The 27,851-nt window shown below is 37.6% G+C and overlaps 1 protein-coding gene across 3 annotated transcripts in view; it reads left to right on the top strand.

The window, feature by feature from the left end:
• Positions 1-27,851, top strand: part of LOC132122466 (cadherin-18-like) — a 185,381-nt gene that overhangs the window by 90,101 nt on the left and 67,429 nt on the right. For 2 of the 3 annotated variants that reach the window (XM_059532755.1, XM_059532754.1), the window contains exons 3-4: positions 7,960-8,254; positions 21,768-21,887. In XM_059532755.1, the coding sequence (XP_059388738.1) occupies positions 7,960-8,254; positions 21,768-21,887 (415 nt within the window). The remainder of the gene's footprint in view (positions 1-7,959; positions 8,255-21,767; positions 21,888-27,851) is intronic. The other variant, XM_059532756.1, reaches the window with a different exon arrangement.

Below are 27,851 nucleotides of genomic sequence, written 5' to 3' on the forward strand. Positions count from 1 at the left end.
TTCGGTGGGCAACCGGGCGGAGGCGTTACCCCTTCTAAGGCCGTCTTGACCTTCGATTTGACCTCCCATACGAGTGCTGAGACGACTATTTTCTCAGGTAAAATACACTCGGGAGTCACCGGGCGGGTGGAGGGATCAAAAAGACATGACAAAGAATCGTTTTTGACATTTTTGGAGAGTAAAATCAAAACGACAAAAAAGTGCCCACCCAGCCTGCCTGGAATTGAGTCTTTTGGCAGTTCTAATGTGCTCTAAATTCTTGTGATCGGTCCAAACAATGAAAGGTACCCCTGACCCTTCCAACCAGTGACGCCACTCATCTAAAGCTAATTTGACAGCCAACAATTCTCTGTTACCAATGTCATAATTGCCATCAGCAGGAGATAAACGATGAGAGAAAAACGTGCAGGGATGCATCTTATCGTCCGAGGCAGCACGTTGGGAAAGAACTGCTCCTACCCCCACCTCTGATGCGTCGACCTCCACCACGAACTGCCGTGTGGGATCAGGGGCTACAAGGATGGGAGCCGAAACAAAGCGGCTCTTGAGGTTGGTAAATGCAGTCTCGGCTGCATCCAACCACCTGAACGGAGTACTGGGGGAGGTCAAGGCCGTCAGAGGTGAGACTAGTTGGCTGAAATTACGAATGAAATGTCGATAAAAATTGGCGAACCACAGAAACCGCTGTAGAGCCTTACGGGAATCTGGAGATGGCCAATCTATGACAGCCTTAACCTTGTCAGGATCCATACGTATTACCTCGGACGAGACGATATACCCTAGGAAGGGGACAGACTGTGCATGGAATACGCATTTCTCCGCCTTGACAAAAAGCCCATTCTCGAGTGATCTCTGGAGCACTCGTCTGACGTGTTGAACATGTTCCTGGAGAGATGAAGAAAAAATCAGTATGTCATCCAGGTAAACATATATAAACTGATCTACCATCAGTTTATATATGTAAGGACAAGAAGGTTCAAGTGACGTGCGAGGAGAGAGTCAATGAAATTACCTTCGGCCCCAGAGTCCAGAAGGGCGTGACAGTCGTGAGTGTTGTTCTCTCACCGCAGTTTCACCGGAAGGAGAGTCGATGATGTGGTTGAGGACTTCTCGGCGGAGATCCCACCCAATAGTAGCCTCAAACTTACTATCGGGCTGGCTCTTTTACCGGGCATGAATGGATGGAATGCTCCGAGCCACCGCAATATAAGCATAGTCCTTGGGACCTCCGCCGCTCTCTCTCCCTCCGGGAATGCCGAGCTCTACCCACCTGCATGGGTTCGGGATCGTCGTCGGGACCGACCATGTTCTCTCGACTCGAGCGGCCACTTTCCGGAGAGACGTAATGGCGTGTAGGACTGACTTGTCTACCCAGGCGGTTAATCCGGTCGATTAGGCCGTTGAGCGTGGCTGTAATGCAAAATGTATGGAACATTTGTTACGGAAAGTCTTCCAAAAGTTTGGCTCACCGGAGTAACTCTCTGGCGCCGGAAGTCTTGCCGGAAGTGGTCCTGGGAGGTATCCCGGGGGACGGGCAGCGCAGGCGGTGCGGTGGGCGCAGTGGGAGAAGTGAGTTGATGAATCTGCTGGGTGAGCTCGGACACCTGTGTCACCAGCGCTTGGATCGCGCGTCCGGTGTTCACGATGCTCTCCTGCTGCTGATCCATGCGGTTGACGCTGTGGTGAATGAATTCAGACAGTGAAGTGGTGCTCGCTGCTCCCATGTTGGATGAGAGCGTTCTGTTAGGACTGGGGTGAAGGAGTGGCAGGAAGCAAGTGCGAGGTTAATGTAATTTAATGAAGACAATGATACAAGACAATACTGAGACACAAATGACGCTGGGAGGAATGCACAGTCCACGATGGTGTTGATGAGTGACGAATCCGGAAGGCGGAGGTGAGTTGGCAGCAGGAGATGGTGACACAGGAACTGCGGGGAAGCGAGCCGAAGGTAAGTGGTGTTGCTTGGTGGTGGGTTGCGTAGAGTGAACGGGGTTCCGGGGAGACACGGACATCCAACGCAGAAACACACAAGAAAGCAAAGCATAGGTCACAAACATGAAACAACGCTCTCACGAACAAAAGACGATAGACAAGCCAATATATAGGGATGAGTAAATGAGTGACAGCTGTTGCTGATGACAATTAACGGAGACGCCCACAAACTAATCAGTGCTGACGCGTAACACACAAACTACACCCACAAAGTGCAAAAACCCAGAGATCACGGTTTACCAACCGTGACAGCTTTTTAATATTTTAGCTTCATTTGTTTGGTAGGCTTGAAATAGTTGATACAGATGGGATTCAGTTTTATTTGTGGCACTTATATTTAATTGATAAAGTTAATACATTTCACTCTGTTATCACTCCAGGAATGATGGCCCACCCTGTGTTTTAGCTGGATGGCTTTGGCTCTATTGACCCAGTGCCACTTTTATTTCCTGCCATTAGTGAGGGCTTGACTGAGCATCAGTGGAGCTGCTACAGAGACAGAGTGTGATATATTAGCCTGTGCCCAGCTAAGTCAGTGGCCAAATTAGAAGCCTGACTGCAGGTTAAGTGAAATTTATGTTCCCTTGTGTAGCTGTGACCAAATTTGGAAGCAGCAGAGCTGGAGTGTAAAAGGAATGGGGCTGGGTTCAGCAGTCCTGATCGTGTAGCATTTGGGATTTCACAATGAATCCTCTTTAATTTGTCATGGGTGATTGATAGATATATTTATTTATTTGTTTGTTTGTTTAAAAATGTTTAGGAAAAAATAGAGGGGGGGGGGGGGGGGTTCTGTTTTGATTTCCACAAAATATATTAAGCTGTACAACGTTTTCAATATTGATAATAATACTAATAATAATAATAATAATAATAATACTAATAAATGTTTCTTGAGCATTAAATCAGCATATTAGAAAATTATTTCTGAAGAATAATATGACACCTAAGACTGAAGTAATGATGCTGAAAATTTAGTATTTCCTTTAAAGCAATAAATTACTTAAAAATAAATAAAAAAATCGAAAATGTTTCAATATTTGTTTTTAATAGAAGTGTTAAGGTAATATTTAGTTATATAAAGTGTGTGTGTGTGTGTTTGTGTGTGTGTGTGTGTGTGTGTGTGTGTGTGTGTGTACAGTTGCATCTCAAAAAAATTAGAATGTTGTGGAAAAATTCATTTATTTCAGAAATATTACTCAAATTGTAAAACGTGTGTATTAAATTAAGTCAAAGCACACAGACTGAAGTAGTTTAAGTCTTTGCTGCTTTTAATTGTACTGGTTTTGGCTCACTTTTAACAAAAATGGTGACACGCCAATCAGCTAATCAACTCAAAACACCTGCAAGTGAAATTTGAGAAACAAGAGACCAAAAAATGCAGATGAGCTGAAGGCCACTTTCAGAGAAACCTGGGCTTCCAGACCACCTCAGCAGTACCACAGACTGATCAACTCCATGCCACGCTGATATGAAGCAGTAATTAAAGCAAAAGGAGCCCCTACCAAGTATTGAGTACATGTACAGTAAATTAACATACTTTCCAGAAGGCCAACAATTCACTATTTTTTTTTGTTTTATTTTGTATTGGTCTTATGAAGTATTATAATTTGTTAAGATGGGTTTTTGTTAAATGTGACCCAAAATCATCACAATTAAAAGAACCAAAGACTTAATCTACTTCAGTCTGTGTGCGCTGGATTTATTTAATACACAAGTTTCACAATTTTTGTTGAATTACTGAAATGAACTTTTCCACAACATATAAAACAAATAACACATAAAAGAACAATGTTTGAGCAACCAAATTTTCCTCTGGGCTCAGATTTGTGAAGAAAAGTGCAGTTTGAATAAAATAAACATTCCCTTCATTTAATCTTAATGTTTTACACTGGCCTAATGATCATTCAAGGCATTTTCTAAACTGCAAGTAGCCAACACAACACAAATGAAACACTGTAAGTACATTAGAGAGCACAAATAAGATTCCAGACATTGATTATGAAGTTATAATCTGATAAAAACACATTACAAGGACACAGTATTGTCTTGGCAGCCCAGTCATGGGAAATTCAGACAAAAAAATGGCACAAAAGGCATTCGACTCTTCAATCACACCATCATATGGAGGGGTGAAACTCACTTCCTGGGTTTTGACTGTTTGAGGGCAAGAATTGTGTAAACCGTGGCCAGTAATACAAACAGCTATGCTGAAATTAATTTGTAATTAAAGGAGAGCGTGGGCTGATTGCACAGCCAGGTCGTCGGCGGGAGTGAACTGTCCGTTTGTGTCAGTAAACAGAGCACTCAGGCGAGCAGTCAGTAATTAGCTGAATGGTCAGAGCTCACACTCGGCCTAGAACCTCTCCAATCAGAAGACAAGTTAATGAGACGTTATGCTAGAAGCCTGTAAACAAAATCAGTTGCAGTCACAGCGAATCTGCACCAATTATTCTACATTATCTTCTCAAAAAAAATGTTGCGAATCTCCCGTTCCACCACATCCCAAAGTTGCTCTATTGGACTGAGATCTGGTGACTGTCGAGGCAATGTGAGTAAAGTGAACTCATTTCCTTGTTCAAGAAACCAATCTGAGATGATTTGAGCTTTGTGACATGGTGCACAAAGCTCAAATCAGAAGAAGAAGCCATCAGAAGATGGGTACACTGTAGTCATAAAGGGATGGACATGGTCAGAAACAATACTCAGGTAGGCTGTGGCTTCTAAACAATGCTCAATTGGCACTAAGGGGCCCAATGTGTGCCAAGAAAGTATCCCCCACACCATTACACAACCAGCAGCAGCCTGAATCATTGAGACAAGACAGGATGAATCCATGCTTTCATGTTCTTCATGCCAAATTCTGACCCTACCATCTGAAAGTCACAGCAGAAATCAAGGCTCATCAGACCAGATAATGTTTTAACAATCTTCTATTGTGTAATTTTGGTGAGCCTGTGCGAATTGTAGCCTCCTTTTCCTGTTCTTAGCTGAAAGGATCAGCACCTGGTGTGGTCTTCTGCTGTTGTAGCCCACCTGCTTCAGGGTTTGATGTGTTGGTTGTAACAAGTGGTTATTTGAGTTACTGTTGCCTTTCTATCATCTCTAACCAGTCCGCCCATTCTCTTTTGACGTCAACAAGGCATTTTTATCCACACAACTGCCGCTCACTGGATATTTTCTCTTTTTCGGACCGTAGTCTGTAAACCCTAGATATGTTTATGCATGAAAATCCCAGTAGATCAGCAGTTTTTGAAATACTCAGACCAGCCCGTCTGCCACCAACAACTATTCCACCTTTAACGTCACTTAAATCCCCTTTCTTTCCCATTCTGATGCTCAGTTTAAACTTCAGCAAGTCATCTTCACCACATATAGATGCCTAAATGCATTGAGTTGCTGCTGAATGATTAGCAATTCATAGATATTGGTGATATTTATGATATTAGTATTTATTTATTTATGAATTAATATTCATAAATATTAGTGATTAGTGGATTTCATTAATTAAATAGTTCATTAATTCATTCATTCATTCATGAAATTATTATTAATTCATACATACTAGTTATGATATCAGCATTTATTTGTTTGTTTGTTTTTAGGGATGTACAATATGCCATTGTATATATATACTGTATTTCCATGTGTACTACCATTCAAAACTTTGGGGTCAGAAAAAGATGATTGTTTTTTAATTATTAGTAATTCTTAAATATTAGATATATTTATAGCTATTTATGATATGATATTATTATTTATTATATTAGTAGTTATAATACAGCTATGATGAACTGAAATAATCTACAAGTCACAGTAAAGATGTTTATAATGTTAAAAAGGTTCAATAAACTGAGTTTAAGTGGATCACAATTTGACACTTATTGGATAGTGACAATAAAACACCCATTCGGCTACTTATCATAATCCAGTCATTTCTGCACTGATGATTCATGCACAGTTATGTTTATTAAGCAAGTACATATGTTAAATGGCTCAAGTTGTAAGCGTTTGTTTGCTTCAGTTTGTGCTCGAGTCATTAAACTGGGTTTGAGCGGATCACAATCTGACACTTATTGGATAGTGACAATAAAACACTCAGGAGAACCAGGGCTTTCAGCGGTTTGAGTGTTCTGTCAATGTTTTGCCTTATCACAAAACCAATGAGCCTTGAGACACCATGCATTGAGCAGACTGCTTGTTGTGTGCTGAGCTCAGACAGCAGGTATCCCATGGGTTCACACTACGCCTTCCTGAAACATTAACCGCTCTTGTTATTTCTTGCCATGCTTTGGGAATAACATTATTGTTATTTAGGGCTTTCTTAATTATTATCTGGCGCATCTAGAGGGTGTGCAATGCAGTTAGACATCCTCCACAACATGTACCAGTTCATTGGCATGTCTGATCACTCATTCAGTTCCCAAAGAGAGTTAACTGTAAGAGCAAAGACAAAAAGAAGTCTTGAAAGTGTAGATGGCAGTTAGGTGGGTGAATCTTGTGATGAAAGCTGTACTCAGGTCACATTTCACCCTCAAATCAACAGAAGAATACATCATTTTATTTATGCATGAAGAAAATTATGCCTAGTTTGTAGGATAATTAAGAATTTAGCAATCTTGACTTTGTTTTCATGGCAATTAAGCACATTTCTGCCCAATGAATGAATGAATGAATGTTCATTGTAATGAGAAAAAAGTTAAATAATAAATTGTTAAATGTATGAAGCATGCATATATCAGGATAATATTTGACCTTGCATTTATGATCACTTATAGTCTTTATATATGGAGTAACAATAAACATTACTTATCAAAATAACAACTGCAATCTGTAACTTGACCTGTTATTGTGCATCTTAAATATGTGCCTTTGATATATATATATATATATATATATATATATATATATATATAGGCAAAACACATTATTACAATTAGATGATAATAATAATAATAATAATAATTATTATTATTATTATTATTATTATTATTATTATTATTATTATATTATATTATTGATAGTAGTAGTATTTTGGGGTTTGTTTTAATTTGTTTGTTTGTTTAATAATAATAACAATAATTATTATTATTGTTATCATCATCATTATTATTATTATAATTATTTATAATAAACAAACAAACAATAAATTTAAGCACGTTATTGCAGTACAATAATGAGAATATTCTAAAATCACTACTGACAATGATGAGAAACATAGATAGCATCCAGATACATTAGAGTAATCTAAATTAATGTATAAATGTGCATACTAAAGTTGTTAAATTAGCAAAGGTTTAGTCTGCAGGAATCATTATGCTGGATTATTTATTTTAGAAATTTCTTGTATTTGTCATAAGCTTTAAGATGTTTAAGATGGTAGCCATTAGCTAGAGAGCGGTGAGTAATCCTCTTTCTATCAGTTAAGCATTTTTTTGGCTTGCATCACCTCTCTCTCTCTCTCTCTCTCTCTCTCTCTCTCTATTTCTGTCGACATTGCATAGGGTAAGATCTCATGTCAACAATGAATTATCAGAGATTTCTGACGATAAACTTCTGACGATAAACCATGTGCCATCATACAGTACAGCATTCTCCTTTTCTAAAATCACTTTAATGGTGATGTGTTTAGGAGAAATTCCTGATCCTGCTCCAGTTTAATGTGCAGAAACAAATATAGGTAAGAAATTAGTAGGTTGACTTCCTGAAGAGTATGTTTGCCTAACAACCACAAAAGAGCATCCTAGCAAACAGCCCAGCATCACTGCACAGGCAAAAAACACTCACATTTTCCTCTAAAAATTTAATGAATTTACTTACTTTTGCAAATCAGGTAGATAAAAGGTTTCTAGCCTAAGGGTTTGTTGGAACATTATGTGCTTAATGAGACCTGGTTATTGAATATATTGTAATATATTGATTAGTATCGGCAGTCACACAACAACGTTTCTTTGTCTCTCATTTCAGCTACATTCTAATTCAGACAAAGGCGACGGTTCGGTCAGGTACATCCTTAGTGGTGAAGGAGCAGGAAGTATCTTCATCATCAACGAGGTAACGGGAGACATCCACGCCACCAAAAGTCTGGACCGGGAAAAGAAATCACATTATGTTCTTCACGCGCAGGCCATCAACATCAACACCAATAAACCCCTGGAGCCAGAGTCAGAGTTCATTATAAAAGTTCAGGATATTAATGACAATGCCCCCAAATTTCCCGACGGACCCTTCGTCACAACTGTGCCTGAGATGGCAGAAGTTGGTGAGATTTCCTTGTTTTCTTATGATCTTTTTTTGTCCTGCAGACAAATGTAACCTATGTGACCAAGGACCACACAAACCAGACTTAAATCTCTGGGGTATATTTGTAGCACACCAAACATACATTGTATACTGTAGATCAAAATTATAGATTTTTATTTAATGCCAAAAATCATTAAGATATTAAGTAAAGATCATGTTCCGTAATATGCATTGCTAAGAACTTCAGTTGGACAACTTTAAAGGCGATTTTCTCTATTTAGATTTTGTTTGCACCCTCAGATTCCAGATTTTAAAATAGTTTTATCTCGGACAAAATTTGTCTTATCCTAACAAACCATACATCAATGGAAAGCGTATTTATTACGCTTTCAGATTATGTTTAAATCTCAATTTAGAAAAATTGACCCTTATGACTGGTTTTGTGGTCCTGGGTCACATATTACTCCTAACTTATATTCATGCAGTTCCTTTCATTGTAAAGTTAAAACGTCTAAAAAATATAAAACAGGATAAAAGTCCTATGCCACTTTTTTAATAGAAAGTATCTTAAATTGAAAATACATTTTTTTTTTTTGTTAATGCTTCGGCAGATTAATTTTTCTTTTTTCTTTGGTATGACCAAGTTAAAGTATGCGTGCATGCATGCGTGCGTGCGTGCATCCCTATGTGTGCGTGTGTGTGTTGTCCTTGTATTCTCTACATTGTGGGGAAATGTCTCTCCACATGGATGATAATATTATTAGCAATGTTTTGTAAAAAAACTAAGATAATAAAAGCACATTTCAGCCTGTCAACCTTCGTTAAAATATGACATCTCAAACATACAGTAGTAGTAGGCTACAATAAAGTTTTTTTTTTGTGCTTGACGGACTTGTTTTGCTGTTGCACCCGCGTCTCGCCCAAGAAACTAAAAATGCATCGCTCAAGTTTAAAGTTAAACTTCTGTCTCATAACCTGTGTTATTTTCCATTTCACTGCCACAGACGCATCCTTTATGATCAGCCGCTTAGGACTAACAACGTTAGCGATGTGTTCAAAGTTACGGTCCTTCATTGAGCGTATAATTGCCTCAGCAACTCCGCGCGCGAACAGGCATTTCCCTAAACGGCCACAGGCCAGATTTTCCACCACAGTAAAGAGCTTATTAATAACGAAAACGTTTATTGAGTTTTGCTAATTAATATTTTATTTCAGTAACTGTTGTTAGTTTTGTTTTGTTTTTAATTTATTGTGATTTTTTTTTTTTATTATTCCAGTTTACGGAAAAAAAAAATTGACCAATAGTTTATGTCTTGGTTTCAGTTTTTGTTTATGAAAATATCCTTGGTGAATTCCTCATTGACTAGCTGATGAACAGAGCCATACCGCCCTGCAAATAATAGTCTAACTCGGAGCCTTGCTCGTTCTTTAACTTGTGTTTGTTGCCTTGTCTAAATTATGGAAATTTGACATTAGCCTACTTCACCTTAGACTTTTAACTCCACTGCAACATACACTAGCTATGGCTAGAACAGCAACTGTTAACACCACGACTTGCGTTGAACCGGCGATGCCCTCAAATCAGACAGGAGAACCGTGACTGAGAACATAACGCATGTTCAAACAAGCGTGTTTGTGAAGGCGGGGCCAGGGGGTGATATTACTTGATGCGTAAAGACTCCTTCAGATCAGAAGCACCAGGCTGGCTGCAATTTTTTTGTTTGTTTGTTTGTTTGTTTGTTTGTTTGTTTTTTTATTTTTATGTTTTTTATTTGTTTTTTTTTTACTGGTAATTAAGTATGAAAAATGAATAAATAACATTTAAATCTTATTAATGCTTTTTCTGTGTGGTTTTGCAGTGTTGCTCTTGTGTAGAGTTAGTGATTTGAACTCTTTAACTTTATTTAATGTATGTCAACATGAAAACAAAACTATTGACTTTAATTTTGCATGTTCATGGAGTCATGGATTAAGATGACGGATGTTAATGTACTAAGACTAAAATTAGGCCAAATTATGGAAGCAAAATTGTTTGTGAGAATTATTTAATTTTGACTTTCACGTGTAACTCGTCCAGCACCATTTGTACTACAGATCTAAACAAAAGCTGCTGCAAAATACCACAGGGTATCTTTCCTCAGAACACCTCAGCAACCACATAGTGCCAATGTAGTTCTGAACAAATGTTGCTCTGTGTGTCCAAACCCATGAGATTGTTTTGCTCTTTTCTTTGAGCAGAAGTGAATTGTTTACTGCTCAACTTAAATGTCTCAGGTTCAGGTGATACGGTCCATTTCCGTCTGTGTGCAAAAGTGAAAATTTTAATGGATTTTAAAAGCATATCTGTCCAGAAAATATTCTAACCTGATGCTTACTGATGCAAACTCATAGGATGTCACGCTCTAAGATCCATCACTTCTAATTCAGATCTCCCAGATTCACTCCAGCTGGCTCTTTTTCTATCCAGCCCATGGCTTTTATGCTGTTGTTTTGTGTTTTGCGGCTAGAGTTCCCTCAGGAGCCCGACAGCTCTTGGAGAGCACTATGTGCTCATGCTTTCTCCAGAACGCTCCACTTCAACTAGGAGAAACAGTGAAAATATATACAGAGAGAAAGAGAGTGAGAGATTCCCTTACAACACGGTTTTCCCAGGTAGAGGTCTACAGGGGTCCAAAATTCTGTACCCGAACCCAAGGAGACCCATAAATGGATCCGGAATCGGAACAAACGTGGACCGTCACTTATTTGAAAGCTGGACCTGAACAAGGCCGGGAAGACACAGACCCGATTGGACCCAATCGGCTCATATTCCACAGCAAATTGCTATTAACAAATTGATAAACAAGTTGCAAAATTTAAACTTTGTCTTATCTAATGAAAGAAGCCTTCTCCCTTGTACCTGACAGTGATGCACACAATCCTCCTTGCCAAGAAAGTTCCATCCATGTTCCATCCATATTCCTCTCCTTCCAATTGAAATGCTTAATCCATTCATTATTCCAGCTTCAAAATTCTACTTGCTGTCACGGTGACGGATGACAAATGCGGATTTGCAGTTTTGCATTTTTTGTATCTCGAGTCAACTTGTATAATAATTTAGACTGTTTGCCCATGGATTATAATAACGACTGCTCGTCCAGTGCCATGACTTCTGACGTTAGCTTTACTTATTTGCTATCATCTCTATGCTCTCCAAGCCGAGCCTGAACAAAAATGTTAGATATTACAACAAGACGGTTCATTCATAATATTATTATAAAAATTGGAGAAACTGCAAAGCACTGTATGGCATAATAAGTCCCGCCTTCTAAATAAAAAAGCCAGTTGTCAAAGGTAAAGTCATTTCATCGTTTATTTCAAATTAAAGACTCACACTTTTCTCATCCTAATTTTACAAGTTGAAAGTTACAAAACAACACACGCACAGTGCTGACTGACTCTGATAACTGCCGGGTATTCTCCAAGTCCATTCGACTCGGGTATTACAACCAATGTTAAACAGACCCGGGACCCGAAGTTTTAGATTGGGACCCGACCCGAACACGGCTGACCATTTAAAATATAGCCTCGAACCTGTACTGATCTAGGATCAGGTCCCGGGTCCTCGGCTCTCGGGTCCTCCGTGTAGACCGGGTTTCTGATGTTGCTGCAGGGGGTTTATGAGATTGTGATAGAAATAATAATGTGGAATGAGTTCATAGATTAACTTATATTCTCAGTTAAATTTGTTAAATGCTTATATATAAAACTGTGCCAATATCTCCAAGACACTTCAAGAAACCTACTGCAAAGCTACCTGAGAATCAATGCGCAAGTGTACCTAGGACAAAAACTTTTTTTAACGCATAGTATGGTCACACCAAATGTTGATTTAATTTAAGTTAATAGAAGTTAATTAATAAAATCTATTTATTGCATTATTGTTGATGGCATCCTCACTTTACAACACTTTTACACAAGTGTATTATTATTATTATTATTTTAGCACTACTGCAACACAGTAAATAGCATGCTACTTTTGTAAATTTGTTTTTCCATGTATTTTATCCTCCTACAAAAGTAGTTTTATGGCACAACGTGTCTTGTGTTCAGATCAAAAGAGGTAATGAACCACTGCTTTAGAGGAACGTTTCTCCTGTAAACTCACTCCCAGCCCACACACAGCATGTCACTGTTGATTTCCAGAAAATGGCTATTATATTATTAATATATCAGAAGTGAAATATTTTGTGTCATATGTACAGCATGTCACTGCAGCACATGTTCTCACTCTCAGCCACGCAAGATACAGTTTTTGCATCTCTCTGGGAGTCTTGAAGGATACATTCCTGCCTTGCATGTACAAATGAAATATTGATCTTTATTTTGGCAGCGTGAAACACTTTTCAGTGGAGATTATGGCCTGTGGGTTTAGAAATCTTTGTTTGTTGTTTATTTAGGTCCCAATTGACTGTTGCCATAGCAACTGAAGCCCATACAATGCTTTGTGGTATCGTAAGCTTTGAGTACCAGCTGCAATCAGTGTTAAAGGAGTCTATTACACGCTGCTGGACTGTCCACTTCATATCACAGTTTTCTCTTGAGCTAATGTTCTGCCTTTATAGGATGTCAGTGGCATCTGATAGATTTGTTCCTCTTGTAAATACACCATTTAAAAAACAAATGAATGCGGTCTACTTGATTTGAGTTAAGACTGTGACTGTAAATTCAAAGTACGACTCCATTTGACTCCCATTTGCATGCCTGACATTGTCTCATTATTTAGAATTTTAATACAGATTACATATGTGTGATTGTTCTTGTTTTAAGCAGAAATGTAACATAATAAATATATTTTATGTTTCCATGTTTATGTTTTATAAAGTTTGGGATCATTCTGATTTAATTTAAACAGTTCTGTGGTAGTAATTTAAAAAATTGTAGTTTTGAATATTTTTAACATGATTAAAAATTATGTCAAAAGCACAGCAACACAGTAAAATATTATTACAATTCAAATTGTAGATTTTTTTTGTATCAGTTGTATTATCCCAATTGAAAATATTATGATGACAAACTTTTATAGTAATTTTTATTTTTAGCTATTATTTTTATTTTAAGGTATTATATAGACATATGTATATGACCAAAAATACTATCAAAAACAGTAATATTACAAAATACCATTATATTTTAAAATAATTGTTTAAAATCATAACCCAAAACCACGTTTAAAATTCTAACCACTTTTAAAAGTATTTTACATTTAAATTGTAAATATCTATTTACATTTACAGGGCTTGAAGTTCTCCGGCACCGTGCCGGAATTCCGGCATGCAGTGTTTGGCTACGTAAAAAAAATTATCCTACATTAAACATGTGATTGTTGATATCACTTTCGAGTCCATGAGTTCTCCTACCAATGGTATGAGAGGAGCAGCTTTCCCTCTCCACCAAACTAACAGTACTAGCCAGTCAGACCTTCAAGTCGCAGACATTGATGAATGGAAAAGCGCGACAAAAAGCTGTGAGGCGCAATGATCAAAGAAGTGCATCTAGCATATTTACATAGAAAGTGAATTTATAAAGCAGTGGAGCTTTGTACACGGCTCAGAGTAATCATGTCATCTGTCCATAAGAACCATATGATTGCCAGAACATATTTACAGGAATTTTTGAGAAGGTCCTGTTCACACATGATCTATTAATGGTAACTTACCGGTAATTTACCAGTACTGTATGTGTGAAAGGGGCTAAACACTTCCTCTCTATATGCTGTGAATGTGAATTAACGTTCATCTTGAAAAACAGTGTGCATTATCTCACTAGATTTGTAACGTAATTCTTTTATAAACCTTTGCCAACACGGGAGAATCAACCTGTCTAAATATGCCATGTATTATACATCATGATTTCAAAATAAAAGTTTCTGCCTGTAGCCAATTATAAATATTTAATGGATTTTAACATTAAAATGACTTTTTAACAGTAATTACTTTTTGTAATTAATTAATTTGTATATTTTATTTGATCCAATTATTATTGCCTCATCGTTAGTTTATATATAAATAGTTACACTAATGCATGGTTTTCACTTAGGTCTGTTTGTGTTACGAAAAAATATCAGCTTTCACAGTTATCAAAATAATCAGATTTATTGACATACAACTGCATTGTTTTACTTTTTGTAATTAAAAAACAAATATTTTGTCATTGAAAATTTATTTAAAAGAGTATTAAAATATTGTCTTGTTGTACTGAACCAAGTATCTGTATTTTGTCTCATTTTGTGAGTGAATTGTGTTGTCACACCCCTAGTGATGATAAGCGGTGATATAGCTCATAATTTTTCAAGTGTAGGATATAGCTTTCATTCTTCAGGTCAATCATATATTCATGAAAAAGAAAATCATTTTGAATAAAGAAAGCAATAACTTTGCCATACTATCCTTTAAAATGTTAAAGTTGCCAGAGTCATTGTATGCTTTGCATTCCCTGCCCCGTCAACGGAAAAAAGATCAGGCTCAGGATTTTTTTTTTTTTTTTTTTTTTTTTTTTTTTGCATTTAGTTCAGGATCTTTATTATTATTATTATTATTATTATTATTATTATTATTATTATTAATAATAATAATAATAATAATAATAATAATAATAATAATAATGTCCAAATCGGTAATACTGTAAAATATTACTGCAATTTGAAATAATCATCCAATACCACTTTTAAAATTATTTTACATTACATAACATTAGAAACAGTAATATTGTAAGACGTTATTGCAATTTAAAATAACTATTTAAAATATGACAATATTTCACAATTAAACATAATTATGCCATTATTATTATTATTATTATTATTATTATATTACAATTTTCAATTGTTATAATATTTTGCATTGCCACTGTGTTTTTGACAGTATTTTTGATAATGTTAAAATATATAAACTTTATAATATATAGTTTTAGGTATTTTTTAGATATTTTTACTGGAAATCTATTAAAAAATGCTCATTAAGAAAATTATTTTTGTTTTGCGGTGCACAGTTTCAAGGGCACATATACCACAGAAGGTGCACTGTTCGCCGTTAATTAACTCATCTCCAGATATCCACTGTGGGTTTTTATTTCAGTATTTTTGTTTTGGTAAACATATTTTGATTGTATCTAAGTAAACAAAACATTTGCACTGGGATTAGCACTCAGTATGTTTCACAGGGATATAAACTATCAGTAAAACCTTTTTCATAATCATTCCATTGGTAATGTAAGACTAACCAGATAAGCCAGAGTTGGTCCAGCAGCACAGCATCACCTCAGCTGGCAGTTTGAGCTGGAGGAACACATGCTCAGTCGATTAGTATTGATGGGACACATGGAGAAGAGATGCTTGGTAACAAGGATTGACAGAAAAAGAGGCAAATGAATAATTAGTCTTGTTTCCTCTTATTCTGGGGTTGAGCATTTGGAGGCGTTTATCTGTAATCATCTGTGAGCTGACTGAGTCCGTCTAGACGCTCACACTTCTGCCCCCATGCAGCACTAGTCCAATGATGTCAATATTCACTGTGTGTTGGAGAGCTGTGTTGACGGTTTGTCTCTGCCAGTCTGAATTGATTGACTGGATACAAGCCAGACCTTCAGATCTAAGAGACTAATAGCAAGCGCTGTGAAAGAACCACCACTGCAAACATATACCACCTTCCACATCTATCTATCTACCTGTATATCTATCTATTTTACATTTACATTTAATAATTTAGCAGATGCTTTTGTCCAAAGCGACTTACAAATGAGAACAATAGAAGCAATCAGACCAACAAGAAGATAACAACAGCATACAAGTGCCATGACAAGTCTCAGTTAGTCTAGCACAGTACACGTAGTAATTTTTTTCTAGAATAGAATAGAATAGAATAGAATAGAATAGGGAAGAACTAGTATTAGTTGGTCAAGTGCTGGTGAAAAAAATATGTGTCTTTAGATGTTTTTTGAAGCTGTTCGAACTGAGATTGGGAGGTCATTCCACCAGCTGGGCACAGTCCAGGAAAAGGTCCTTGATAGTGATTTTGAACATGTTTGGGATGGCACTACAAGGCACCATTCACTTGCAGAACGCAAGCTTCTGGAGGGCGCATAAGTTTGAACTAGTGTGTTTAGGTATATTGGTGCAGCGCCAGTGGTCGTCTTGTAGGCAAGCATCAGTACCTTGAATGTAATGCGAGTGGCTACTGTCAGCCAGTGTAACCTGATGAGGAGAGGAGTAGCATGAGCTTTTTTTGGCTCATTAAAGACAGCTCTCGCTGCTGCATTCTGGATCAGTTGCAGAGGTTTGATAGAACATGCAGAAAGGCCTGCCAAAAGAGCATTATAATAGTCCAGTCTGGAGAGAACAAGAGCTTGGACAAGAAGATATGTGGCTTGCTCTGACTGGAAGGGTCTATTTCTTCCTAATGTTGTATAAGCCAAATCTGCATGACCGGGTCATTTTAGCAAAATGGTCTGTGAAGCATAACTGATGATTGATCACAACTCCTTGGTTTCTGGCTGTCCTGGAAGGAGTTATGGTCGACAAACCTATCTGTATAGAGTAGTTGTGACGAAATGATGGGTTAGCTGGAACCACAAGCAGTCCTGTCTTAGTAAGGTTGAGCTGAAAGTGATGGTCCTTCATCAAGCTAGAAATGTCTCTCAGACAGGCTGCAATGAGAGAAGCTACCGTCTGATCATCTGGTTGGAATGAGAAGTAGAGTTGAGTGTCATCAGCATAGCAGTGATAAGATAAGCCATGCTTCTGAATGACAGATCCTAATCCCGTCAGGCAGATGGAGAAAGGGAAGTGGTCCAAGCACTGAGCCTTAAGGAACCCCAGTAGCAAAAAGTTCTAACTTAGAAACCTCACCCCTCTTAGTCACCCTGAAGGACCTACCTGAGAGGTAAGATTTGAACCACAGGTGTGCGGTTCCAGAGATCCCCATCTTTCTGAGGTTGGAAAGGATAATCTGGTGGTTTACTGTATCAAAAGCAGCAGACAGATCCAGCAAGATAAGTACTGAGGATTTGGAAGCTGCTCTTGCCAGTCGCAGGAATACAGTTACAGAGAGCAGGGCAGTCTCAGTTGATTGGCCGCTTTTGAAGCCATATTGGTTGCTGTCCACTAGGTTGTTCTGTACAAGAAACATAGAGAGTTGGTTGAACACAACTCACTCAAGTGACTTTGCAATGAATTAGGGGTGCACCAAAATGAAAATTCTTGGCCGAAACCGAAAATCGAAAAAGAGAAAACCAAGGCCGAAAACCGAAACCGAAACACCGGAAGAAATTATGCCAATTATTAATACCATTGCATTTATTGCTATGACCGTGTACTAACTTTACTAAAATGAAGACATTGCAATTGCATAAATTAATATTAAAGTTTCAAAGATAATTACAATTACATAAATTATAAAAAATATAAAAAATACATAATTACAAATTATGCAAATATTTATTAAGCACATTGCAACAATGCACAGTATAAAATAAAATTCAAACTAAAAATTTATCCCACTCATGTGAATATTAAATAATAATGTACAGGCCTACTGGCCTGCAGAAAGGTTTTAAAATGAACTGTTCTCTCATAAAAACAAAGTGCATTTAGGTGAAGTGCATTTAAAATTGTTCTCTGTAGGACTAGAAAGTGCATTACTTCTCCAGTATAGGCAAGAGGGTTATCACTTCTGGGGATTGGGACTTCAGACAGATAACCATCTAGCTGTTGAGCAGTTGAGCTTGTTATCTACCTGACATTTGAGAAATATTTGAGAGAGTATATTTAAATAGGGCCAGGGCATAAATAAACATTTTTATCAAATTAAAGCAGAAATCTAGCAGAAATATGGCTACAATCTGATATTATGTATATATATGTGTGTGTGTGTGTGTGTGTGTGTGTGTGTGTGTGTGTGTGTATATATATATATATATATATATACTTGAGGCACTTTCTTGCAGAATTTCACTGAACATATCAGACAACGAGGGTGCATGCCCCTCATCTGGTGCAGAGACGGGTCTTTTTTTCTGCGCTCTGATCTGTCTCCTGATAAAAGTCTTTAGGCCGGCCGAATATTCGGTGCATCCCTACAATGAATAGAAGTGTTACCATTCTGTAGTTTTGTGCTGGATTTAGAGATGGTTTCTTAAGCAGTGGGCTTACCCGAGTCTCATTAAATGCTGTGGGAAATGTACCAGAGTAAAGAGAGCTGTTAATAATGTGAGTAAGTGAAGGTATGTCTGAAGAAGAAATGGCCTGAAGGAGGTGAGTGAGGATAGGATCAAGTGGACAAGTAGTAGGATGATTGGAAAGGATAAGTTTGGAAATGTCCATTTCTGAGAGTGAAGAGAAGGAGGAGAGAGAGTGTGTATTAGTCGTTATGAAGTTTTCAGCAGTCTGCGGTGTGGGGAATTGGTCACTGATGGTTCTTGTCTTATTTGTGAAGAAAACTGCAAAGTCATCAGCTGTAAGAGTTGATGAAGTAGGAGGGGGAGGAGAACAGAGAAGAGAAAGTTTTGAAATGTGTGCGAGAGTCAGAACAGTTGTTAATTCTGTTGTGATAGCATGTTGTTTTAGCAGTGAAGACATTTGCAGAGAAGGAATAGAGGAGTGACACACTGTGATACACACTGAGGTCGGTAGAGTTTCTTGATTTGTGCCATTTCCTCTCTGCAGCCCTGACTTTAGAGTGATGTTCACGGAGAACATCGGACAGCCAGGGGGCAGATGGGTTTGTGCGTTCTGGGCTGGATGACAGTTGGCAAAAGTTTAGGTTAGAGTGGAGCAAAGAGTGTCAGTAGCACTGTTTGTGTCCCGTGCTGAAAATTGAGAGGGTGAAAGAAGTTAGGATGAAACCACAGAGGATAGATGAGAGGGAGAGAGTGAATGTAGGTTGCGTCGAAAGGTGACCTGCGGAGGAATGTGTGCTGTGTCAGGAGTAAGTGTGAAGTTAGATTATCTGTCTGTCTGTCTGTCTGTCTGTCTGTCGTTCTATGTATCGTATCTATCATTGTGGTGTGGTATCTATAACTGTGGTGTGTAGGCATATTTAAAAGGGTTAAAAAGGTCCAGGTAAATTATCTCAAAATAACTTAAAACTGCATGAAATATTAATAAACAAGTGGCTTGCAAAAAACAAAAAATCTGCACCAAAGCCAGCCTGGAAATTCATGCTGGTGTAAGCTGGTCTTTTTCAGCAGGGGTACCTAATAAAGTGGCTGCTGAGTGTGTACCGCCATGTTAAACAGCAGATGATCCGTACTGACTTCGAAATATTACCCAGCTCCCCTCTTAGCATTCACTGCTTGCGTTGCAGTTTTACTGTACTTTTATTTATTTATTTATTTTTATGGGTACGATTTTGATTAGGAGTTAGTAAAACTCAATATCTTTATTAGACGTGCAGAAACATTACTCCCTCCACACACACACTTCATATGCTGGTCCTAGGAGACACTTGTCTGAAAATTCTAGACAAGCTGTTTCAGCAACTTTCCAGCTGCTGCTAGAGTCTGATAGAAATGTTTTCACTGAAGCTGAGAGCTGTATAAGGTACAGAGAGGGTTGAGATAACTCATTTTAACCCACTGAAGCTTCAGGATTAGAAGCAAAATTACACTTATCTGTAGCTGTAACAGTAATTGCGGCTATCTGGTCTTTATGCTGTTGAACTACGCAGAAAGCAGTGAACTTTGTCTCTCTAGTGTGTATTATGCTGAGTGATGACCATAATTGAAAATCTTTTGAAAGTCTTTGTGGGAGAACACGGCTTTTCGACTTTGCTCTGGCTGGGTCTCACCACAAGAGAACACTGCAGAAAATAATTTTATCAATCAGTATTTTGTCTTGATTTCCAGTAGATTTCCAGACAGTATATGCTGTAATAATATTGTATTTTTTTCCACAGCACATTGGCATATATATACATATATATATATATGCCAATGTGCTGTGGATTTTTGTTTATTGTATTACACATAAATAATGATGAATAATAATAATGGAAAAATATTATTATTGTTATTTATGTGTAATACAATAAATAGAACAATGCGTTAACTATAAACACTGAATATTTTATTTATTATTTTTTGTTTATTAGTTTGTTTTATTTTATTAGTTTATTTTAATTTTAATGTCATTCCCATCTGTTTAAGATACATAGATATAGAACAGAAAACTTCTATACCAAAATAATAAAAAAAATACTTTAAAAGACAAAAATAATGAAAATCATTATTTCTGTCTTTTAAAGTATTTTTTTTATTTTGTGAAAGATTAAAAATAAAAATAAAAACTAACTGCTATAAAAAATATAGCTGCTCACATCTCAGCATGTCTAACAGACATTTCTTGTTGGATGAACGACCATCACCTTCAACTCAACTTGGCTAAGACAGAACTGCTTGTGGGTTTCAACAAACCCATCACTTCATCACAATTTAACTATCCTGTTAGGCTCATCAACCATAACTCCTTCAAAAACAGCTAGAAACCTTGGAGTTGTGATTGATGATAAGCTGAATTTCTCAGACCACATTTCTTAAACTGTCCTGTCCTGCAGATTTGCATTATACAACATTATCAGGCCCTTTCTTTCAGAACACGCAACACAACTCCTTGTTCAAGCTCTTGTTCTATCCAGACTGGACTATTGCAGTACTCTCTTAGCAGGTCTTCCAGCCAGTTCTATCAAACCTCTACAATTAATCCAAAATGACTCTGCAAGATTAATCTTTAATGAGCCGAAAAAGAATGCATGCCACACCTCTGTTCATCAGTTGGCACTGGCTACCAATGACTGCTCACATAAAATTCAAGGCTTTAATGTTTGCCTACAAAACCACCACTGGCTCTGCACACCTTCATCTAAATGCACTACTTCAGAGTTATGTACCCAGAAACTTGTGTTTTGCAAGTGAACGACACGTTATTGTGCAATCCCAAAGGGGCACAAAATCACTTTCACTTACTTTTTCATTAAATGTTCCTTTCTGGTGGAATGACCTTCCCAACTCTATCTGAGCAGCTGAGTCCTTAGCTATCTTCAAGAAATGACTAAAAACATGCCTGTTCCATCTTTATTTGACCCTCAAACTCTAGCACTTTTTATTCTATTTTAATTCTACTTTCACACCCATCAAGATGTTTTAACCTTAAACCATTGCTTCTGGTTAAGATATGAGTCTTCTATCCATTATATTGCTTTCTCCAGTAAATAAGTTTTTACCATCTGAATCAGGAGAGAAATATACACAGACCAAGCACTGTTTACAAGCATGAACAAACATGCAACTTTTTTTTAAACACAACATTAATTTATGTACTGGAATCGTGTGGATTACTGTGTGATATTTTTTCAGCTGTTCGGACTCTCATTCTGACGTCACCCATTCACTGCAGAGGATCCATTCATTAAATATTTATGTAATGCTAAATTCCTCCAAGTTTCACCCAAATCACCCTTCAAACTCACAGCATCAATGTTTTATTCTTTCTCTTTCTGCAGGTACATCAGTTTTTCAAGTGACAGCGACCGACGCAGATGACCCTACATATGGAAACAGTGCACGGGTGGTGTACAGCGTTCTGCACGGACAGCCATACTTCTCCGTTGACCCCAAAACTGGTAAATGTATTACTTCTTTTCATTGTGTGTCTGTGAAGGTGAATCAATAGTGCTTTTATTGCTTAGCTGCTGCCGCATTTCATTAAGTAGGTGTACAATTAAAAACTACACTCGCTAGCTTTTCATATGAGTTGTTCATATTAGACTGTGAAGTTAGTTTCTCAGAATACAGCTGTGAGCAATAGAATACACCACTGGCACCCTTCACTGTTCAGAAATAAAGCTTGACATGTGTGCTGTATTGTTTGGATCCCGGCTGTATAATGGAGAGCATCCCTGGAGAATGAGGTGGAGAGAACATTATGTAAAGGCTTTCAGGGATAAAGACAGGCGGTTGGAGAGAGAACAAGATTCAGAGTGCTTTGGGATGGATTTGGTGTTCATTAGAGGTGGACATCGTTTGAGGGTTTTTACGAGGAACCATTAAATGTTAATGAAGACACATTTTGTTTTGTGTCAAGAAGCAAAAGTTAAGATAGTGAGAAGAACAACAAAGGAAGGATGGAAGAAGTCATAGAGGAAGGACAGATAAATAAGGAATGGAAGATAAAAAAGGAAGGACAAAGAAAGAATAGAAGACAAGATATAAAGAAGGAAGAAAAAGAAAGGAGGGAAATGTAGTGGGAAGGAGCAAAAGAAACAAAGAAGCAAGGATAAATATAGGAAGGAATGACATAAGTCAGGACAGAATAAAATCAAGGGAAAAATAAGGATGGAAATATATTAAGGAAGGAGTGAGAAAGACAGAATTTAAGGAACAAAAGATAAGAAAAAATGGAAGGGGAAATGAGGAAGGAAGAAAAAGAAGGAAAGAAAAAGGAACATGGGAATGAATGAAAATGAAAAAGATAAGGAAAATGGAAAGACAGGAAGGACAAGTACGTAAGGACAGGAAGAATAAAGGAAGGGAGATGGGTAAGATGTACTGTACTGTAGGAAAGGAACATGGAAGAAAGCAAAAAAGGAAGGAAAGTTAGTGAAAAGCAAAAAATGAAGGGGAAATGGATTGGGAAGGAAAAAAGTCAAGAGGATGGAAGAAAAAGCAAGCAAGAAGCAAAGGAGACAATTGAACAAAGTAGTGATTAAAACATAAAAGGGGCAATGAAAGACAAGTCAAAGTGATAGAAGGTAAGGGAAAAGGAAGGAAGAAACAGACAAATCAATAAACGAAGGAGAACAATAAAAAACAAATGATAGTAAGATATTAGAAAAAGAAAAAAAAGAAAAATGGTTGGATGGAAGGAATGATAAAAGGAAAAGGGAAAAGTCAAAAGGAAGTAAAGAAAGACAAAATAAAGAAATGTACAGTAGGACAGAAAGATTGAAAACCAACCAATTCCCAACAAATATAATTGCATCCTGCTTTGTGTGTAAACGGAATAGTCTCTCACTTGGATATGTCAGGTTAAAGGAGTCACCAAATGTGACATGCACTTTTACAAGCTGTTTTCAACAGAAATGTGTGTTGGCAGTGTGTGTACACAACCACCCTATGATGATAAAGATCCACCCATTTTTTAATTTTCGTTTAATTTTCCATTTTTTAATAATCTCGTTAAATAATTTCCTCTTTCTCAAATCAAGATGATCTCATGATCTCAAGGCCCCTCCCACGATTGTTTGATTGACAGTAGCATTTCAGCACAGACTGGACTGGCATCTTACCTTAGTGCACAAAGTGAGCTGTCATCAATTCGCCATTTTTTCACCGCCGGAGCAGATGTAGATGAGAATGACTATTAAGCGATTAAGGTGTTCTGTTGTTGGATGTAATAATGACCATAGCAGTCGTCATTTACCTACTTCATCCGAGCCCCTGAAGACGCAGTGGAATACCTTTGTGTCTGAAGGGCATGCGCCCCCGATCTACCTAAATTCATCTATGTTTACATGTATCATTTGTGATCCAGATTCATGTCTAGAAGAAGTGAATGTAAGGTTTTTTTAATAAATCTTTGCAATTCACCCTTACTAACAATGTGCTAGTTAGCAAGTTTTAATATGAATGCAGCTAAAGTTTACCATCTCTCAGAGAGCGGCTCGGAAGAGAGGGGTGGGGCTTTAAGCTGGTTTTGACAGGGTAAAAATGGTGAAGTTTTACACTAACATTGTGAACTTTTAATCAAACTATGTTACAGACTTTTCATTAAGACCCTAAAGAATCATATCAACCTGTGGAAAATGGGCATCCGATGACCCCTTTAAGTTGGTCAGATGGTTTGCAAACACATTGACCTTGAAGCAATAAACATTTACACAAAACCCTTGACATTATGCAAGTAACAATTAACAAGTAGTTTCATTTGGCATCCCGTTATTTTTGTTTTTTTGTCATAGAGGTAATATATGCCACTGTCCGTGGTGCTGAAATGCTTCACTCCTTTATTGTAATTTCTGTTACTGTACATGGTTCTGAAACTCCCCATGCTTCATTATTTTGCCAGTCTCTCACACACACAAGCATCTGCAATGCATAGTCATGACACAATGTAATGACTATTTTGAAAAATACTGCTAGAAAAGCATAAAATAAGTTGTTGATGATGATAACCACTAGACATGTCCCAGCCTTCACACAGGCTCTTGCAAATCCCTTCCATAAGTATTTGGCAGACTAGTGCTTTGATAATGCAGATCATCCCGATTTGTAAACGTTTGGTCTTAACTAAAGACTAAAGACTGCAGCATTTTGCATGGGAACTGTGAAGAATTAAAAAAAATTACATTTAAGATGTTAAACTGTTAAATGAAACGGCTCAAACTAATGCACAGATGCAATAAACTACACATCAATATCTCTTCCCTTTGTGCTTTGAACTTTTCTATGTTGAGAGCTGCGTACTGTGACTCTGTGTTGCATCAAGTGCATCATTCTGCACACAGGATGTGCATAAGCACTTTCTGACGTTCTGTACATGTAGCCTTTCATATTATAATATTTTTGTGCAATGCTCTGCTGAAGCCGTGACCCAGTGGTGTGGGTGTATGTGTAGACTCTGCTATGTATTTAAAAAAGGTAATGCAAAGTTTTATGCATGATGCCCGGGGTCATGTTAGCAAGACTTTCTAGAGATTTTTCTTTCGTATAATCTACATATTGTTAATATATTCTGACAGACAGAAGAGGAGGATTGCTTTTTTTATATAGATTCTTCCTGATGTTTTCTGTTGTCAACAGCTGTAACAGGTGTGTTTGTGAGGTCTTTATGGAATTTTTTTTTTTTCATATCACAGACATAGTGATGAAAAGCATATCAATGACTTTGGTGAGTTTTTGGAGATGAAAAGCTTAATGGATTTGTGGCAAGAAACAGTATCAGTTTTTGCCAGACTGAGTTTATTGTAGACGGTGTACAAGGACTTAATGCATTCAGACAGGAGACGTGAGAACCGATTTAGGGGATTGTATGAGAAAGAGAAAAAGACAAGAATGATTGACTTAGCCTTGCTTTAGTGTATTGTATTTTAGTGATACTTCACTTTCAATCTCTCACAAACTATATCCCAGGACATTTAATACTGTAGTGTACTAATATTTTCTATTTGTAGATGTATATGAATATACTGAGATGTGGCAGAGCATATCTTGAATACCTCGAAAGTGACATGAAATAATAATTTACCCTTTTCACTTTCTCAAGGCACTTATTTATTTATTTTTTATTATTTTTTTTATTGTGCATGTTTCATTAGTTTACTCTAAATAAATAATAAATGTCTTCATAATCTATCCATCCATCCATCTCTCTCTCTCTCTCTCTCTCTCTCTCTCTCTCTCTCTCTATATATATATATATATATATATATATATATATATATATATATACACGTTTTATACATGTTTTAATTAATTAAATTTACTTATATTCAATACATACCATATATTAAATTTACAAACATTACAACAGGAAAGAGACTATAATAATGATAGTCATAATTATAATAGTAATACTGTGTGTGTGTGTGTGTGTGTGTGTGTGTGTGTGTGTGTGTGTGTGTGTGTGTGTGTGTGTGTTTATTTATACTTTTTTGCAGTGTATCAAAGTATTATAATTTAGATTTGTTTTAGTATAAGTCTAGGAACTCCATTTTTATGGCACTTTGCTCTCAGCACAGGCAAAATCGCAATGAACTCCTTAAAGTATTTCGAACGGGAGAAGCATTTGCTAATGACAGCTTTAATAGTTCTCAACGTAACACTTTTAATCAGATGGAAGAGTTATTGTTCCATTGTCTCTGTAGAAAGTAATTCCTGTCACTGACATCTGATTTACAGTCTCTGACAGCTGTAAAAAGAGATTTACATTAGATTGAGAGAGCATTTTGCTTCTGACGTGCATGTCAAGAGTTTGTTTCTGGTGCTGCTCTGTTGAAGCAGTGACCCAGTGGTGTGGCTGTATATACAGATTCTGCTATTTATTGAAAGAAGGTAATGCAAAGTTTTATGCATGATGCCCGGGGTCATGTTAGCAAGATTTTCTAGAGATTTTTCTTTCATATAATCTGCATCTTTTTAACCACTTTGCGTTCAAAGATCATCGACGGACCCAAATTATTATTGTGTCACTTTCACAGCATGTTAAACATCACTCTCTTACTTGATCTGGACAAACTGTGCATCATTTGAAAGTTTTACTTTAGCTTCGATATTTAACCAATGTTTTGATAAAACATTGTTGCAGTGACAGTTATTTAGTAATTTATGTCAGGAGTGCAAAATAATAAATCCATGTTATGCCAAATTTTGAATAGAAATTCACAACTCATTCATATTCAGTCACGTCTGCAGCGGTTTATTTGTGTTCACATAGACTCACTGGACAGTGTCAATAAGGATTTATAGACCAAAGATGCATATCTGCGGAGATATGTGGATATATTTACTGATGTTTACTTCATATTTCTTTAGACAGAATCATCATTTCTATTCATTGTCCACTGATTTACGCGATCTGATGATAAATAGCCTCTCCCAGCGCTGTCTCTGTGTGTGTGCTCCTCAGTGCACGAGCAGTGGCTCTGACAGACTCTGATTGGTCCCTCGTCTTGTCAGTCTTACAGTCCCAACACTGGACAGCGTCACATCGTGTCACATGCTTCCTGTACACTTCCTGGTTGTTATCTGCCCACAACAACACTGATACACCTATGTACACATGAAATATCCGAATAATAAACCCGCGACTATGATAGTTAAGCTTGGTATGAAATTTTCTTGAGATCTGGGACATTTTTTTAGAAAATATAAAAAAATTACATCTGAAATGCTAACTTGTGCAGCGATGTATAAGGTTATAAATAGCATATTTTTACAACAGTAAATGACCAAATTCCACCCGTGATCGCAGAAGGAAGTTATTACAAACACTCGATCAGGATTTAAAGTGGATTTAATGAAGACTAAACCAGAGCCTGCTCGGGGCAGGACCCCAGGAAGCACACTTGGCAGGGGCTTCCACACCGCCATGTAACCTCTTAAGGGAACCAGTCTCACGAGACTGGCCTCTGGTGCGCCTAGAGCCACTTGCTCTGTGCCCTTAAGCGGCGGACCAGCAGGGGACGACCGTACTAGCTGCTCTAGAGACCTCCCTAGAGGTAGCGAGCGTCTTAGCACCGCTACGTTTCCGGGCGGTAACTGAGAGAAGCGCTCGCCGGAGACCGCTGTGCCCTGGAACACAGGCAGGGTTGGCATATCGATCTCCTGAGGGCACTGAGGAGAGATGGGCACAGTGTAATGTGCTGTACACCGCTCTTCCCCAGAGGGAGCTGGCCCTCAAAAAAGTCTTAGGCCTTAGGCATCAGGATGTTATGACGAAGGCTATCCAGCGAAAATGGCGGTCCACAGAATGGCGGTCCGCTTTCCACTAGAAGCCTTCGGCCTGGGAGCGCCACTCTGACTCTAGCGTCTGCGGAGTACAAAAAGTGACACCCCCACCCCGACACAAGGGGCTGATTGTGACAATT

The sequence above is a fragment of the Carassius carassius genome, chromosome 40 (assembly GCF_963082965.1).
Source record: "Carassius carassius chromosome 40, fCarCar2.1, whole genome shotgun sequence".
In the NCBI taxonomy this organism is placed as follows: domain Eukaryota; kingdom Metazoa; phylum Chordata; class Actinopteri; order Cypriniformes; family Cyprinidae; genus Carassius; species Carassius carassius.